The sequence below is a fragment of the Suricata suricatta genome, chromosome 4, assembly GCF_006229205.1.
Source record: "Suricata suricatta isolate VVHF042 chromosome 4, meerkat_22Aug2017_6uvM2_HiC, whole genome shotgun sequence".
Classification (NCBI taxonomy): Eukaryota; Metazoa; Chordata; class Mammalia; order Carnivora; family Herpestidae; genus Suricata; species Suricata suricatta.
In genome coordinates, this window is record NC_043703.1 from 385685 (window position 1) to 399599 (window position 13915).

The 13915-nt window shown below is 63.9% G+C and overlaps 1 protein-coding gene across 2 annotated transcripts in view; it reads left to right on the top strand.

Moving 5' to 3' along the window:
• The window catches only part of GAS6 (growth arrest specific 6), a 31294-nt gene extending 20201 nt beyond the window's left edge, over positions 1–11093 (top strand). The window contains exons 6-14 of one of the 2 annotated variants that reach the window (XM_029936395.1): positions 450–572; positions 1315–1439; positions 1810–1928; positions 2246–2435; positions 3866–4030; positions 5222–5390; positions 7732–7904; positions 9328–9556; positions 10640–11093. In XM_029936395.1, the coding sequence (XP_029792255.1) occupies positions 450–572; positions 1315–1439; positions 1810–1928; positions 2246–2435; positions 3866–4030; positions 5222–5390; positions 7732–7904; positions 9328–9556; positions 10640–10794 (1448 nt within the window). In that variant the 3' untranslated portion in view covers positions 10795–11093. The remainder of the gene's footprint in view (positions 1–449; positions 573–1314; positions 1440–1809; positions 1929–2245; positions 2436–3865; positions 4031–5221; positions 5391–7731; positions 7905–9327; positions 9557–10639) is intronic. The other variant, XM_029936396.1, reaches the window with a different exon arrangement.
• Positions 11094–13915: the final 2822 nt, after the last annotated feature.

A 13915-nucleotide genomic window follows, 5' to 3' on the forward strand; every position in this document is an offset into this window, starting at 1 on the left:
CAGTGTGGACCCGGGGTGAGGAGGGTGGTGTCCATTGTGGACCCGGGGTGAGCACGGTGGTGTCCAGTGTGGACCCGGGGTGAGGAGGGTGGTGTCCAGTGTGGACCCGGGGTGAGGAGGGTGGTGTCCAGTGTGGACCCGGGGTATGAGTGGAGGATTTATTGGGAGATAGAGATGGAGCCCCAGGTTCGCAGGGCACACTCCACTGGGAAGGCCTCTGGGGTTTCACCTTCACTTTCCTAGCTCCGACACTCAGAGAGTCCAGGATGCCACGAAGCCTCCCCCCACCATGGCCCCTCGCCTGAGCCTGTGGCTGTGGAGTCCGGGGACAGGGAGGGGGGCTCGCCAGCCTGGGGGCTGCGTGGCCCCAGTGTGGTGCTCGCCCTACAGCAACCCCCCCCGCGTGACCGTCAGAGGCCCGCCGGCCTAGCACGCTGGTTCTCTTGCAGACGTGGACGAGTGTGCGGAGGGCAGGGCGTGTGGGGAGGCGCGCTGCAGGAACCTGCCGGGCTCCTACTCCTGCCTCTGTGACGAGGGTTACGCGTTCAGCTCCCAGGAGAAGGCCTGTCAAGGTACCTGTTCCCACTGCCCACCGGCACCAGGCACACGCGCACACGTACGTGTGCATGTGCAGTACCCACACTGACACCTGTGAACACACGTGTCCTTGTGTACATGTGAGCATTTGTGCATCCGTGCATACACAACACATACAACGTGCACACGCATGCAGTACCCCACACTCACACCCATGAGCGTGTGTGTGCTTGTGTACATGTTTGCACGCCCACACACACACACATGCATACAATACACGCATGCATCCACGGCTGTCTCCTGGTGCGGCTCGGCACCTTGTCCGACCCGCCACGGGCCCCTGCGCTGCCGCAGCACACAGACTTCTGTGTGACAGTCAGTTCCAGCTGCTGTGGGGGGACAGCTGCTGGGGGGCAGCGCAGAGAGGATGTTCTCTCTGAGCGTCTTCCTGCCTGGGACTCTGGCGGCTCCTCCCACCTTCCCAGACCCTTCCATGTGCCACTGCACATCCTCCTCTGTGTCCCCAGGGGTGTCCCTGGGGCCCCTCAAGCAGCCCCAGGGGTGCCTGCCGACGGCAGCCAGCCCTTCAGACCTGGATTTGCTTTGTGCACAGACCTGCAAGCTTGTCCCAGCCCCTCCTGACCTGTCAGAGGCCCTGCAGGCGCTGCAGGCGGGGCCGGGGGGTGGGCGCCTCCTGATTCGGGGGCTGTGGAGCCTGCGGAGAGCACGCCGGGCGCGTCCTCAGACGGTGAGGCTTGCCCGTCTCCCTGTGGCCAGCAGATGTGGACGAGTGTGCCGAGGGGCGCTGTGAGCAGGCCTGCGTCAACTCCCCAGGGGGCTACACCTGCCACTGCGACGGACGTGGGGGCCTCAAGCTGTCCCCGGACATGAACACCTGCGAGGTAGGGCCCTGGGGGCGGCTGCCCGCTTCGGGAAGACAGTTCACCGGGAGAAGGGCGGGTGGCCCAGGGCAGGGGTGATGTGGGCTCCGGGCGTGTCTGTCCCATGCAGGAAACCCCCGCACCCTAAGTTCACGCTGCCTGTCCTGCACCATGCGTGTGAGGTCAGAGCCTCGGACTGGGGTGCGCGTCCGGCACGTCAGACTCTCACAGAATCTCGGGGTTTGGAGAGGCCCATGTGCCACCTGCTTATGCACCTGGGTGGCAGAGTGGCTGAGGGGCTTGACCCGCGACCTGACAGGCCCTGTGTGGCGGGGGGCAGGGGGGGAACCCGGGTGCGCCCCGCCTGACGCTCCTCGCTCCCGTTCCACAGGACATTTTGCCCTGCGTGCCTTTCAATGTGGCCAAAAGCGTGAAGTCCTTGTACCTGGGCCGCATGTTCAGCGGGACGCCCGTGATCAGACTGCGCTTCAAAAGGCTGCAGCCCACCAGGTGGGAGGCGGCTGGTGGCGCCCCACGTCCGGGCCATTGGGTTGGCGTGGACGCCCGCCACCGCGGGGCCTGCTTCTGGCGCCGGGACAGTCCTGGGGCGCCTGCTCACCTGCCCGCCCCGCGTCGGGCTGGGTCTCACGGGGAGAGTCCTGGGGCGCCTGCTCACCTGCCTGCCCCGCATTGGGCTGGGTCGTGCCAGGACAGTCCTGTGGGCGCCTGCTCACCTGCCCGCCCCACGTCGGGCTGGGTCTCGCGGGGCGGCGGACCGTGAGCCACCGGCCTGTGTGTCACGTGCTGTTCCTCACGCTGCCACTCAGGCTGCTTGCCGAATTCGACTTCAGGACCTTTGACCCCGAGGGGGTCCTCTTCTTTGCTGGAGGCCATCAGGACAGTGCTTGGATCGTGCTGGGCCTGCGGGCCGGCCGGCTGGAACTGCAGCTCCACTACCGTGGCGTCGGCCGCATCACCAGCAGCGGGCCAGTCATCAACCACGGCATGTGGCAGACGGTGAGTGTGGCCGGCCGGCGGCTGGGGCTTCTGGGGACGGTATGCTTCGGCACCCAGCAGTGAACACTGCACACCACAGCACAGGCTGGGAAGTTCACCCAGCAGTGAACACCGCACACCACTTCCCCTGGGAAGTTCACACTCAGTGGGCCATTCCACCGGGGACATCTGGCTGTGTCCCCAAGATCGTTCTGTCACAGCTGCTCCTGGTGGCGCCAAGGCGCTGCCAGCCACTCTGAAGCGCACAGGACTCCCCACCTCAGAAAACTGTCCAGCTCAGAATGTCGGGGGCCCTGGGCTGAGGCCGGGGCGTCTGTGGTGCCCTGGGACCTGCGCTCCTCCTGCACAAGTCCAGGCACCGAGCCGTGGGCTCCTCCCTCTGGAGGGAGGCTCGCCAGAGCCCCGGGGACGGCTGTCCCACCTGCACGCCCAGAGCAGCCTGACCGCAGCACCCTTCCTGGAACTGGGAGGCGCCTGGTAGGAACCGGGTCTCAGCAGCCAGCCCCCGGGAGAGCTCAGAGCGGGGCTTTCTGAGTAGCAACACCGGGACGTTTGCTAAGGCGTCCACCGTGCTGAGTAAGGCCCACTTCCTGCCTCCCGGAGCGCCCAGCACAAGGGCCCTCGAGCAGCGGGAGGGCCACCGGCAGCAAAGCTCAGATAAGACGGAGGAGCCCCAGGGAGGGACGCGGCCTCCGTTAGGGCCCGGGGAGCCAAACATTCCTGGCGGGCAGCCCGGCCCCTGCAGTCGAGGGGCGTGAGGGGTCCCAAGGGGGCCGGGCAGCGCCCAGGTGACAGTGCTGGTGTACGTGTGACCAGTGACTGGCAGTTGGCACAGCTGCCCCCGCCGGGGGCATGACCTGGCCACTCAAGGCGGGGGCGGCTCAGTGGCCACCCCTCCGTTCTGCCCCTCCTGCCCTGCCCCTGCCCTGCAGCGCCTCACGGACACCAGGTCCTCCTGACCACACTCAGACCCCAGTACCGACCAAAAAGCAAACCGATGGTCTTCTCGGGGGGTTAGGAGAACGTGGTGCAGAGAGAGAGCTTTAAATCCTCGTGCACGGAAAGGAGGAAAGATTGCAAACTTCCGGAGTGGATGTGAATTCACAAGCCCGTGTGGCATCTAGTCCATGACAGACACCTAGTTACCTGCTGGGATTTAGAAATGTGCCCCCCTGCCTTGACAGGTCAGGGGGCCCTGCAGGTGGAGAAGCGAGGCACCAAAACAGTGCCGTGAGGCGGGGCTTGGAGAGGCGCCAGGAGATGGGGCTCGCCGGGCTTCACCTGGGGGAGGAGGACCGGAGGGAGGAGCCAGGGCCGGGGCCCAGGGGGGCCTGCAGCCTCACCCGGGCTGCGGGGAGAGCGTGCCGGCGCGCAGGGACAGGGAGGTGGGGGGGAGGTGCACCCCAGCTCTCCGCACTGGTTTCCCTCAGATCTCTGTGGAGGAGCTGGACCGGAATCTGGTCATCAAGGTGAACAAGGATGCTGTTATGAAGATCGCAGTGGCCGGGGACCTGTCTCAGCTGGACAGAGGGCTGTACCATCTGAACCTGACTGTGGGGGGCATCCCCTTCAAGGAGAAAGACCTGGTCCAGCCTGTAAGTACTGTCGCTAGCCTGGCGTCGGAGCCTGGGGCCCGTCAGGACAGGGTCAGGGCAGGACAGGGAGCCGCCGTGTGAGCGGTTCCCAGATGTCAGCCAGCAGCCGTGGGCGGCCTCTCCCTGTGAGGGGCGCTTGAATTTTCATCTAAGGTGATGATAAAAATGCCTATATTGCATGGAAAATAAAACACAATGAAACTATTTTTTAACAAAAAGAAAAGCCAAGGGGAGCCTGGGGGCTCAGTCAGTTAGGCGTCTGACTTCAGCTCAGGTCACGATCTCACAGTTCATGGGTTCAGGCCCCGCGTCAGGCTCTGTGCTGACAGCTCGGGGCCTGCAGCCTGCTTCGGATTCCGTGTCTCCCTCTCTCTATGCCTCTGCCTCTCATGCTCTCTCTCTCTTTAAAAAATAAATGAACATTAAAAATTTATCTTTTAATTTAAAAAAAAACAGTCAACCTTTTTGACAATTTTCAGTAACATTTGGGTTGTTAACCCTACTGGGACCAGGGGAGGAAGCTGTAAGGAGAGGTCAGTACCAGTCACCCCCCCCTGCACTGCAGCCCACACCCCAGTCCGAATCTCCCTGTCACCCAGTGTGTGGACGTCAGTGGCCAGAGCCTCGACACTGGGGTCATGATTCCCAGACAAATGGGGGGTTCCCCTGGTGGGAGGTGGCTTGCCCTTGGCCTCCGGCGTCATCTCCATTCCAGGGGGCCCCACGGCGGCTGTTCAGGCCTCCTCATTTACAGATGCGGGCAGGGGTGACCCGATTTGCTCCCCACCGCGTAGCAAGTGCATGGTGCGCTGGAGTCAGCACTTCCAGCCCCCAGGCTCAGAGTTCTGCAGGGGCCACTGTGCACATATCACCGTGTCCCACGTCCTCCAGAGGGTGGCCAGCGCTCTGCTCTGGGAGTGAGTGTGCAACCACAGAAGCTGGGCGGCTGTGCGTGACACTGCTGTCTCACCTCCCGTGGCAGGAGGACACCTGTCCAGTGTGGGGCCCCTCTGGGGAGACGAGTCGTCTTCACGAGTAGGACTTGTCTGTCTCGAGGCCGGTTTCTGCACACCTGAGCCCAGATGGCATCCTGGCCCTCTGTCCTGGTGGCCCCAGCCACGTGGCCCCTCATCATGGCATCTGGGAGACTCTGTGGTCCCAAGAAGCCACTGGATTTCTCTGTCTGCCCAGATGAACCCCCGTCTGGATGGCTGTATGAGGAGCTGGAACTGGCTGAGTGGCGAGGACACCACCATCCAGGAGACAGTGAAAGCGAACTCCAAGATGCAGTGCTTCTCCGTGACGGAGAGAGGGTCCTTCTACCCGGGGACCGGCTTCGCCTTCTACAGCCTCGACTACAGTAAGTGTCGGCTCCAGGCGGGGGCGGCCCGTGCGGCTGGGCCCCAGACGGCAGGCAGGCAGAGCCACAGGCTCGCGACTTAGCCAGTGAGGAGGATAGCACAGACGGCAGCGCACGGCGCATGCTCGTGCTAGGGCGGCTGGGGACGGGCAGGCGGGGGCGTGCAGGGCCTGAGAGGATGCTCGCGGACGGTTCACGGGCCAGACGAGTGCTCCACGCCGGCGGACGTGTCGGTCAGAGCCCCGTGCGGAGCGGACGAGGGGCAGCGTCCCGAAGTCACAGGGGCCGTCTCAGGGCCCCTGGGAGCTCGAGTGTCCAAGGAGGGAGAAGCAGCGGCGAGACCAGGGCCGGCAGCGTGGGGGCCGCGCAGGACCCTGTGTTTCTCAGAACACAACGCATCGATGACCTGCTCGTGCTGATAGACGAACAGTCACGGAAACGTGGACTGTCCCTGGAAGTAACGTTCACATCATGCGTGTCCTCGATTGCCCGCCAGTGGGAAAAGAGCTCAGGGCGCAGGTGCAAACAGAGCGGGTCCGTGCTGACCGCTGAGTGGTTCCGTTGCTTGGCACTGGGCCCGAGGGCTTTTCCCTCCCCTCTCCCTTACTTAGGTTTAAAATTAACCTTGTTTCCCGAGCACATGCCACCTGGAGCCCTAAATTGTTGTCACCGCACCCAGAGAATCGGGAGAGCTGGGCCCTGGAAAACGTACATGCACACGTGTGGCTGTTGGTGGGTACGTGGCCGCAGGTGCCCCCCGCACAGCCCACGTCTGGTGGGTTCACAGGTGCCTCCCTGCTCCTGCTGACACCGCGGTCCCAGCAGCCCCCTCCCCAGATCCCCTCCCCTGCCCCCTGCCACGGAGCCCGGCACCACACGTCCCCCGTCCTTAGTGAGGCAGGCTGTCCTCGCAGGACCTGGGGTCACCCCCCCCCCGTCTTGTGTCTTCGCTTTCATTGTCAGAAGTACTAGGTGTTTGGGAGAGAAGAACCGGCCGATACAACACATGTTATTCCTTTAGTCTCCTCGCTAAACTGGAAGATCTAGAACATCGTCATGACGTTCAGGGTAAAATCTGTACCATAAAGCACTTCATTACTTTTTTCCAAGTATCACAGACATTTCCTGTGTTGTCACTCAGGCCTCACAGGCCGCGCGGGCACCCCTCCCCTGCACGCCGCGGTCTGTTCACGGTCCACGCGGACTCGTTGGAGGAGTCAGTTCTATGACCGCAAAGGCCAAATGGTGTTTAGAACCCGATGCACCTGTGACAGACCTCAGACGGTCGCATCCCCGAGCACAGAGAGGCCTCCCCGGGAGGTCCGACTCTGCACCAAGTCCGGGACAGGAGGCCCCCTCCCGGAGGCTTCTTGGCACAGCCATGGCCGCCGTTCCTCGGAAGATTCCATCGTGGGGAAAATCCAGGGCCAGGAAACACTCCTCTCTTCCGTCAAGAATAAAGGTGAAACTTGGCCACAGGGAAGATCACTGGTTTTTATTTTTGGTTTTTGGCTGCTTTTTCCAGTTCTGCACCCATTCGAGTCAGTGAACGATTATCAGGAACTGACTGTAGCGACCCCCACTTAGGGCCGGGGACCCACAGGTGACTGCGGTGCTCTCAGTCCGGTGGAAGCCGCCAGGAGCCCCGGCCGTGGTCGCCGTGGCGCCAGCCAGCCTGTGGTGAGGACGCCCGAGCTCGACGTCCGGACCCTGCCCGCACGGGCTCCTTCGTCAGGACCTCGAAGATCTCCTGAGAGAGAGGCACTCAGGCCACGGAGTGGAGGGCGCCCAAGTGCAGGGGGATGTGGCATTGATCTGCTGTTGCACAATCACGATCCAGCCCTTTCTACCAAAATGTGTCTTCTGGGACGGTCCGTGCAGGACGCATGGGGACGTTCGGCACGCCCTTCGCTCAGGCGCCTGCGCGTCGTCTCTGCATACGTGTGTGACACGTGCGGCGTCACCTACGCTGTGTATGCATAAGGTGCCTAAGCGAGGAGCGGCCACCAAGGCCGTGGAACTGCAGGAGGGCTTCGCCTCGCACGCAAAGCCATGTGGCCTGTGGGAATGGCACTCGGGGCGGCCCCCGTTTAAGGTCTTCAAGCACTTCCCACCTTGTCAGACTGCCTGAGGGACCCAGGTGAGACGCGGGGGTGAGGCCGGGTGCTCCGGCCTGTCCTGGGAGAGGGATCGGGGGGCACCGCGGATGGGCACGCCTGCCCCCCGGTCCCGGCCAGGGGGGACGCAGCTGTCCTCGGGGGCCCGGAGCCCCCCGCCCCACCCCCACTCACCGTGGCCCGCCCCGCCCGGATGGCCTGCTGATGTGCTGCCCTCACCGCAGCTCAGACCTCCGCGGACGCCGGCACCGACGCAGCCTGGGGGATAGAGGTCGTGGCTCGGATCCGCCCCGCCACCGACACTGGGGTGCTGCTCGCACTGGTGGGCGGGGACCGCGTGGTCGCCCTCTCCGTGGCCCTGGTCGACTACCACTCCACCAAGAAGCTCAAGAAGCAGGTACTCCTCGCTGCTGCCCCCGGCCTCCCCTCCTGGGCGGGCCCCCACCCCTGCCTGGGGAAGCCGTGCCCTGGCGTCACGCAGCCCTCACGAGTCCAACGGCCACGGCCGGGGACACTGTTGACCTGCGGTCACCCGACACAACTGCGGTCAGAGCCATGCGGGCCGTGGCCCTTCCCGCCACCCTTGGCCGACAGCGGTGTGGACAAAGCGCACCAGTCACACACACCTGTGACCGCCACACCACCAAATCCGGGCTTCCAGGTTCTCTTGCAAACTCACACGTGCAGGCCAAGCCCCGAGCGGCCGCCCATCCACACTGGGCCACACGACTCCCGCCGTGCAGGCCCCACCAGGCCGCAGGGGACCGTGAGGAGGCCATGGAAGGAGCTTTAGTTCTCCCGCCTCTGCCCAAAGTGGGGGGGCCCGGCTGACCAGGAGGTGTGTGCACACTGAGCCCGCCTGCCCCCCGCCGGTGGTCCAGCCCTGGGCTCCTGGGAATGAGCAGTAGCAGGGCACATCCAGACCCACCGCCATGAGTTCCGGTCCACACACTGGACCTCCTTCCCCGGCCTGCCTGCAGACAGCTTGGTGCTCCCACACCACAGTGCTCCCCATCCGGGTGCAGAGCGCACAACGCCAGGCCACACTGCCCTCGCAGCGCATCTCTGTTCCCTGCGGGGGGAGCACGTCTGTTCCAGGTTGTCAGAGATTTTTCTGTTTGTGTTACTGTAATGTGTGTTTCTGTTCCATGTTGTCAGAGCATGTTTCTGTTCCTGGCTGTCACAACGTGTTTCTGTTCCATGTTGTCACACTGTCTGTTCCTGGCTGTCACAGTCTGTTCCCGGCTGTCACACTCTCTGTTCCCAGCTGTCACACTGTCTGTTCCCAGCTGTCACACTGTTCCTGGCTGTACCCGCTGTCTATTCCCAGCTGTCACACTGTCTCTGTTCCTGGCTGTCACACCGCCTGTTCCCGGCTGTCACACCATGATTTTGTCCCCAGCTGTCGGAGGCTATTGGGCCTGGCGAGAGCACCCTGCATGCATGGGGCCAGCTGCCTCCTGGGATGTTTGCACTTCCCGCCCCACACCCCCGACCACTGCTGTGGCCTGTGGGGTGGCGTCACGTCGAGTAAGTGGTCACGTCCCACTTTGGGTCATGGCCACACTGATGGCACCTCCGCTCAGATGACTGGAGGGTGTGGAGCCCTGGCCGCTGGCCAGGGATGGTGCTGCTCTTGTCTTATCTCTGCCTCAGTGAAGGAGCTGTCGTGGCCCCCCCTCCCGACGTTAAGCACATGGAAACTGAGTCCCGCACCAGCGAGCCACAGAGTTCAGGCTGCAGAGACCCTCCCCCCAGGGGCTCCGGTGCCGGGAGACAGGACAGGAGGCCCGCCTGCTCAGGTGTGCGTCTCCCCACAGCTGGTGGTCCTGGCTGTGGAGGGGGTCACCCTGGCTCTGATGGAGATCAAGGTCTGTGACGGCCAGGAGCACCGCGTGGCCGTCTCCGTGCGGAAGGGCGAGGCCACCCTGGAGGTGGACGGCACCAGGGGCCAGAGCGAAGTGAGTGCCGTGGGGCTGCAGGAGAGCTTGGCCGTGCTTGAGAGGCACCTGCAGGGCTCTGTGCTCACCTTCCTTGGCGGACTTCCAGGTAGGGCCCCTGGGGCTGCGTGCTCGGGGTGGGGGGGCTCGGGGAAGGGGGTTTGGGGGGGACTCAGAGAGGGACTCTCCAGGAGGAGCACTCGGGGGGGCGCTCAGGGAAGGGTACTCTGGGGGGATACTCCGGGGGGTGCTCAGGGAAGAGTGCTCAGGGAGGGGCACCAGCCGTCTAGCGGTCCTCAACCTGCTGGCTGCAGACTGGGCCGAGCCGTTTCTGTCCAGAATGAACTGGTGTTTTAGAGGAAGGGGGGAATGCAGGAGCCTTTCCTGGTGGGCATCGTGATGGCTTCGTGTTTGTCGGCACCAGCTGGGCAGTTCAGGGGCTGAGGCCGAGACCACACTCGCCGGGGACGGGTGTCGGCCTGAACCTGCCGCACCTGCATCCTCCAAGGGCACCCGCCTGAGTGTGTGTCAGACAGTGGCTCTGGCCAGGCCCGTGGGGACCCCCGCCAGCCCACATCCTGGTCCTAACATGCAGCTTCTGAGGACAGAGTCCTCTATGCCCCAGGAAGGGCCAGCGTGCGGCCACCTCCTGCAGACTGGGGCCCGGTCCTGACCAGGTGGAGTGTGGTCGCCATGGCCGTGAGCCAAGTAATCAGGGCGAAGTGGCAGAAAAGTGGTGGGAAGGCTGACGTGAGCCCCCCACGCGGCCCCACGGCCCAGGGCAGGCTCCCACGCGCTGCAGAACGCAGGCCTCCGCCTTGGCTAGCGGGCACACGCTCCATTCAGTTTTAACAGATAAGCCTTTGAAGAGGACAGGCGGGGAGCCCCCCAGCGGGAGTGACTCATTTGGGCCAAGAAGGAGATGACGTTGATTTGACTGATAGGGCTGCGTGCGCGCACGTCCTGGGGACCCGGCCGGGCGCTCCGTGGTGCCTGCGGGCACGTGGCCGAGCTGGTGCTGTTCTGGACAGAAAGGAATCTGTGCCCTTGAGGACAAAAGGCCAGGACGGAGAGGGGCCCGGGGCGCCTGGGAGCAGCGTGGCGGGGGACGTGGAGGGAGGGCGGCCCATCTCCAGATGGACGGGGCAGCTCGCCCGCTAAGACGCTGCTTGTTCTTCCCCCGCTGGCCCAGACGTGCCTGTGACCTCAGCGCCAGTCACGGCCTTCTACCGCGGCTGCATGACCCTGGAGGTCAACCAGCAGGCGCTGGACCTGGACGAGGCCGCCTACAAGCACAGTGACATCACATCGCACTCCTGCCCCCCCGTCGAGCAGGCCGGCCCCTAGAGCGGCAGAAGAGAGACGGCGCGGGGGCTCCGCCCTCCCACCTGCGCGAGCATCTCTGGACCCCGCACCCCTGGGGGACGCGTCCTCTGAGACGACTCTGCCTTGTAACATACGTGTAAATAGTTGAGGGGACTGGTGTCAGTGACCCGAAGCCCCGGCCCCAAAAGCCTCCGAGCAGAGCGGGAGGCGGGCACCTACCCGAGCAGACCCAGGAAAATAATTATGTTATTTTTATTACCAAATGCTTCTTTCTGGCCTAAAGATATGGACAAATAAACTACCTACAGAACTGTTTCTAACTGTGCTGCTGGCTCCGGTCCTTGCTCGTCGGTGCCCGGCAGCCGGCGTCGCGGCACAGGGTCCCCAGGTGCCCTCCCTGCCACCCCTCACCCTGCACCTGGCTCTGGGAGCTGCCACCCTGCTCTCCATGCCATGGATGCCACCCAGGCAGAGGTGGGGGCCCCGGCCACCCCTCCAGAATCCAGGGGGGCCGGCACCTGCTTTTTCCCCAGATGAACCCGTTTGCCTCTGGCCTCTGAATGTAAAGGAAACTCCATTTTCTCTCTTCCCAGAGGCCCCGGCTCTGTGGTGGTCCAGGTGCCGCTCCCTGAGATGGGGTGGGGGGGAGCCCCCAGCTCACTGAGCCCAGGAAGACCCGCGTGGAAAACACACTTGGGGCGCCAGGGCCACGAGCACGCGCCGAGGTCGCCGGGGCCTGGGGTGGGGGTGCGGAGAGCGCGCCGAGGTGGGGGCTCCAGCACGTCTGCGGGCCCGACGCGACGGTCACAGGAGGGCAGCTGCCCGCGGCCGTGGCCGTGCGGAACGTGGCAGGAACGTTTTCCGCCTCCGCTCGGCATCGTGCTCGGTGATGGGATGGGTCCTCAAGACCAAGCTTCTCTTTTCTTCAGATGCCAACAAACACCCGAGAGTGTTGTGAGGCTGCAGGTGCTGGCTTTCCTTCCAGAGATTCCGAGGGCGGCGGCCAAGGGCCCCCAGCCCTGACCTCTCGGGACGGAGTGGTCCCCGAAGGCTCCGTCAGCCGAGCACTGAACAGTCTGCGTCTTGCTGCCTTGGGTCCTCCTGGCTGCAGAACCTGAGTCTGTAGGTCACCACGTGACCCAGGGAGGTGCAGGCGCAAGAGGAGGGCCAGAAACCAGAGGCGCCACAGCTCAGTAACCCGCTCGCGAGGAACCAAGTGAGCCGTGGCGCCACTGGAGGCAGGGAGGCTCCCCTCCAGGTTTCCAGGAAGCGGTATGGCCTCGAGGACCGTGCCAGGAGCCCCTGCTGGGTGGCAAGCAGCGCAACCCCCTGGTGCACCCTGGCAGAGGCAGGCAAGCACCCCTGGCTGGCCCGCCCTTCAAGGGGGTCCCCGGCACTCCTTGGGGGGTGTCCATCACAGACTCCGGCCCGGAGAGACCCCTGCCCAGGCCAAGCTCACCTCGGAGGCGATTGCAGGAGGCCCCAGGTCCAGGGCAAGTACACCCAGGCCCACGCGCTCTGGCAGGCCTGGCCGCCGAGGGTGACCACAGGTCCCACCACATTCTCCGTGTCCCTCGGACCCGCCGGCGCAACCACCACCGCCTGCCTGCCAGCGTCCTTCCTGGTGTTCCCCTGAGTGTTTGGCAGCATCTGGCAAAAGTTCTGTTGACCCAGGACTTGAGACAACGAAGAGGTTCTTCCACAAGGTGCACGAGAAACGAGTGCAGGGAAGCCGTGACCTCGGAGGCCACATGTCCTCGGCTGCTCTGTGGTCTGTGACCGGGGGGATACCAGTGCCAGCATGCACCATCCGGGGTCCCCGACCCGGCTCTGGAATGGGCAGGCCAGGACTTGCAGCCGCCGACCGTCGGGGGGGTGAAAGGTCAGTTCCTGGTGGTTTGCTATCGACCAGGATGACAAGGCCTGGCGGCCGGCTGCTCCACAGGCCCCAGGCCAGACGACCGAGCGACACTGAGCACATCTCAGCATGGAAAACGAGTTCTGCCTGTCGCCCCGGGAGAGCCCCGTGCGGCCCACCAGCCTCACGGGACCCCAGGAGCCAGAGGTCCCACCACATTCTCGGCCGGATCCATTCTCGGCCTGTCACTGCACCGCTCCCCGGGGTGCCGTCTGGCTTCCCTCACTGCGGAGGCAGCTCCGGAATGTCCTTGTGGAATGCTCCACTAGCCAGCCCCGATCTCTCGGGAAAGCCTGGGAGGCCAGAGCCGAGAGCACACACAGCAGAAGCCACGGCTCAGGGGGATTCTGACCGCCCTGGGGGTCGTCTTCCATCCAGCGAGACCGAGGCACAAACGTGTTTCCTGGTGTGGCGTCCTGAGACTCCACCGGTAGGAACCACTGTCGGGAACAAGCTCGTAGCCCCCAGCACGGCGCTGAGTGCAGGGCACATCCCCCAGCTGTGCCAGCAGCCTGGCACGCTGCCCCCGCCCAGGGCAGGCGGGCGGGCTCCTGAGGAGTCTGCGACACAGGGAACTACATCCTTCTGACTGCGTGGTGGAGGCGGGCTGGGGATCCTCACTGCACCGTGAAGGTGACACGGGGGGTCCTGCCCGTGCACCGTGGACGTGGGGCTGGGGCATCCTGATGACTGCGCTGTGATGGAGAAGCTGGTTGAGCCCAATTCGGCCTCATGGAGGAGGGCAGGAGACAGTCTGATCTTGTGCGACGGACATGGGGTGAGGAATGGAGTATGCTGTCTACCTATTCATGGTCTAAGTTGCTTTTTTGCTTTTTAAGAGAAGAGCCACACTATTTTGTTTTGTGTTCTGCGTGTGTGTGCTTTGGACACTGTTGATTGGGAGGGCTTCCTTACGAACTGGGCTATCCTGGGTCATTTAGTAGCATCCCTGCTGTCTGGGAGCTGGCTGCACCCCGCCCTGGCCGAGCACTCGACAATCAAACCCTCTCTAGACGCTGCCGCGCGCCCCCGGGTACAGTCATCCCTGTTGAAACTCACCGCGTTAAAGATAAAGGAAATCTGACCTCCATCTCACATAACACAAGGTAGAGAATATATTTGAACCTAAAAGTAATGTATAAAGCACTTAGAAAGTGATGTGAAACTACAGCCTGTGGGCCCAGCGTGGCCCACCGCTCTCTCCGTCCATAAAGCTCACTGGCA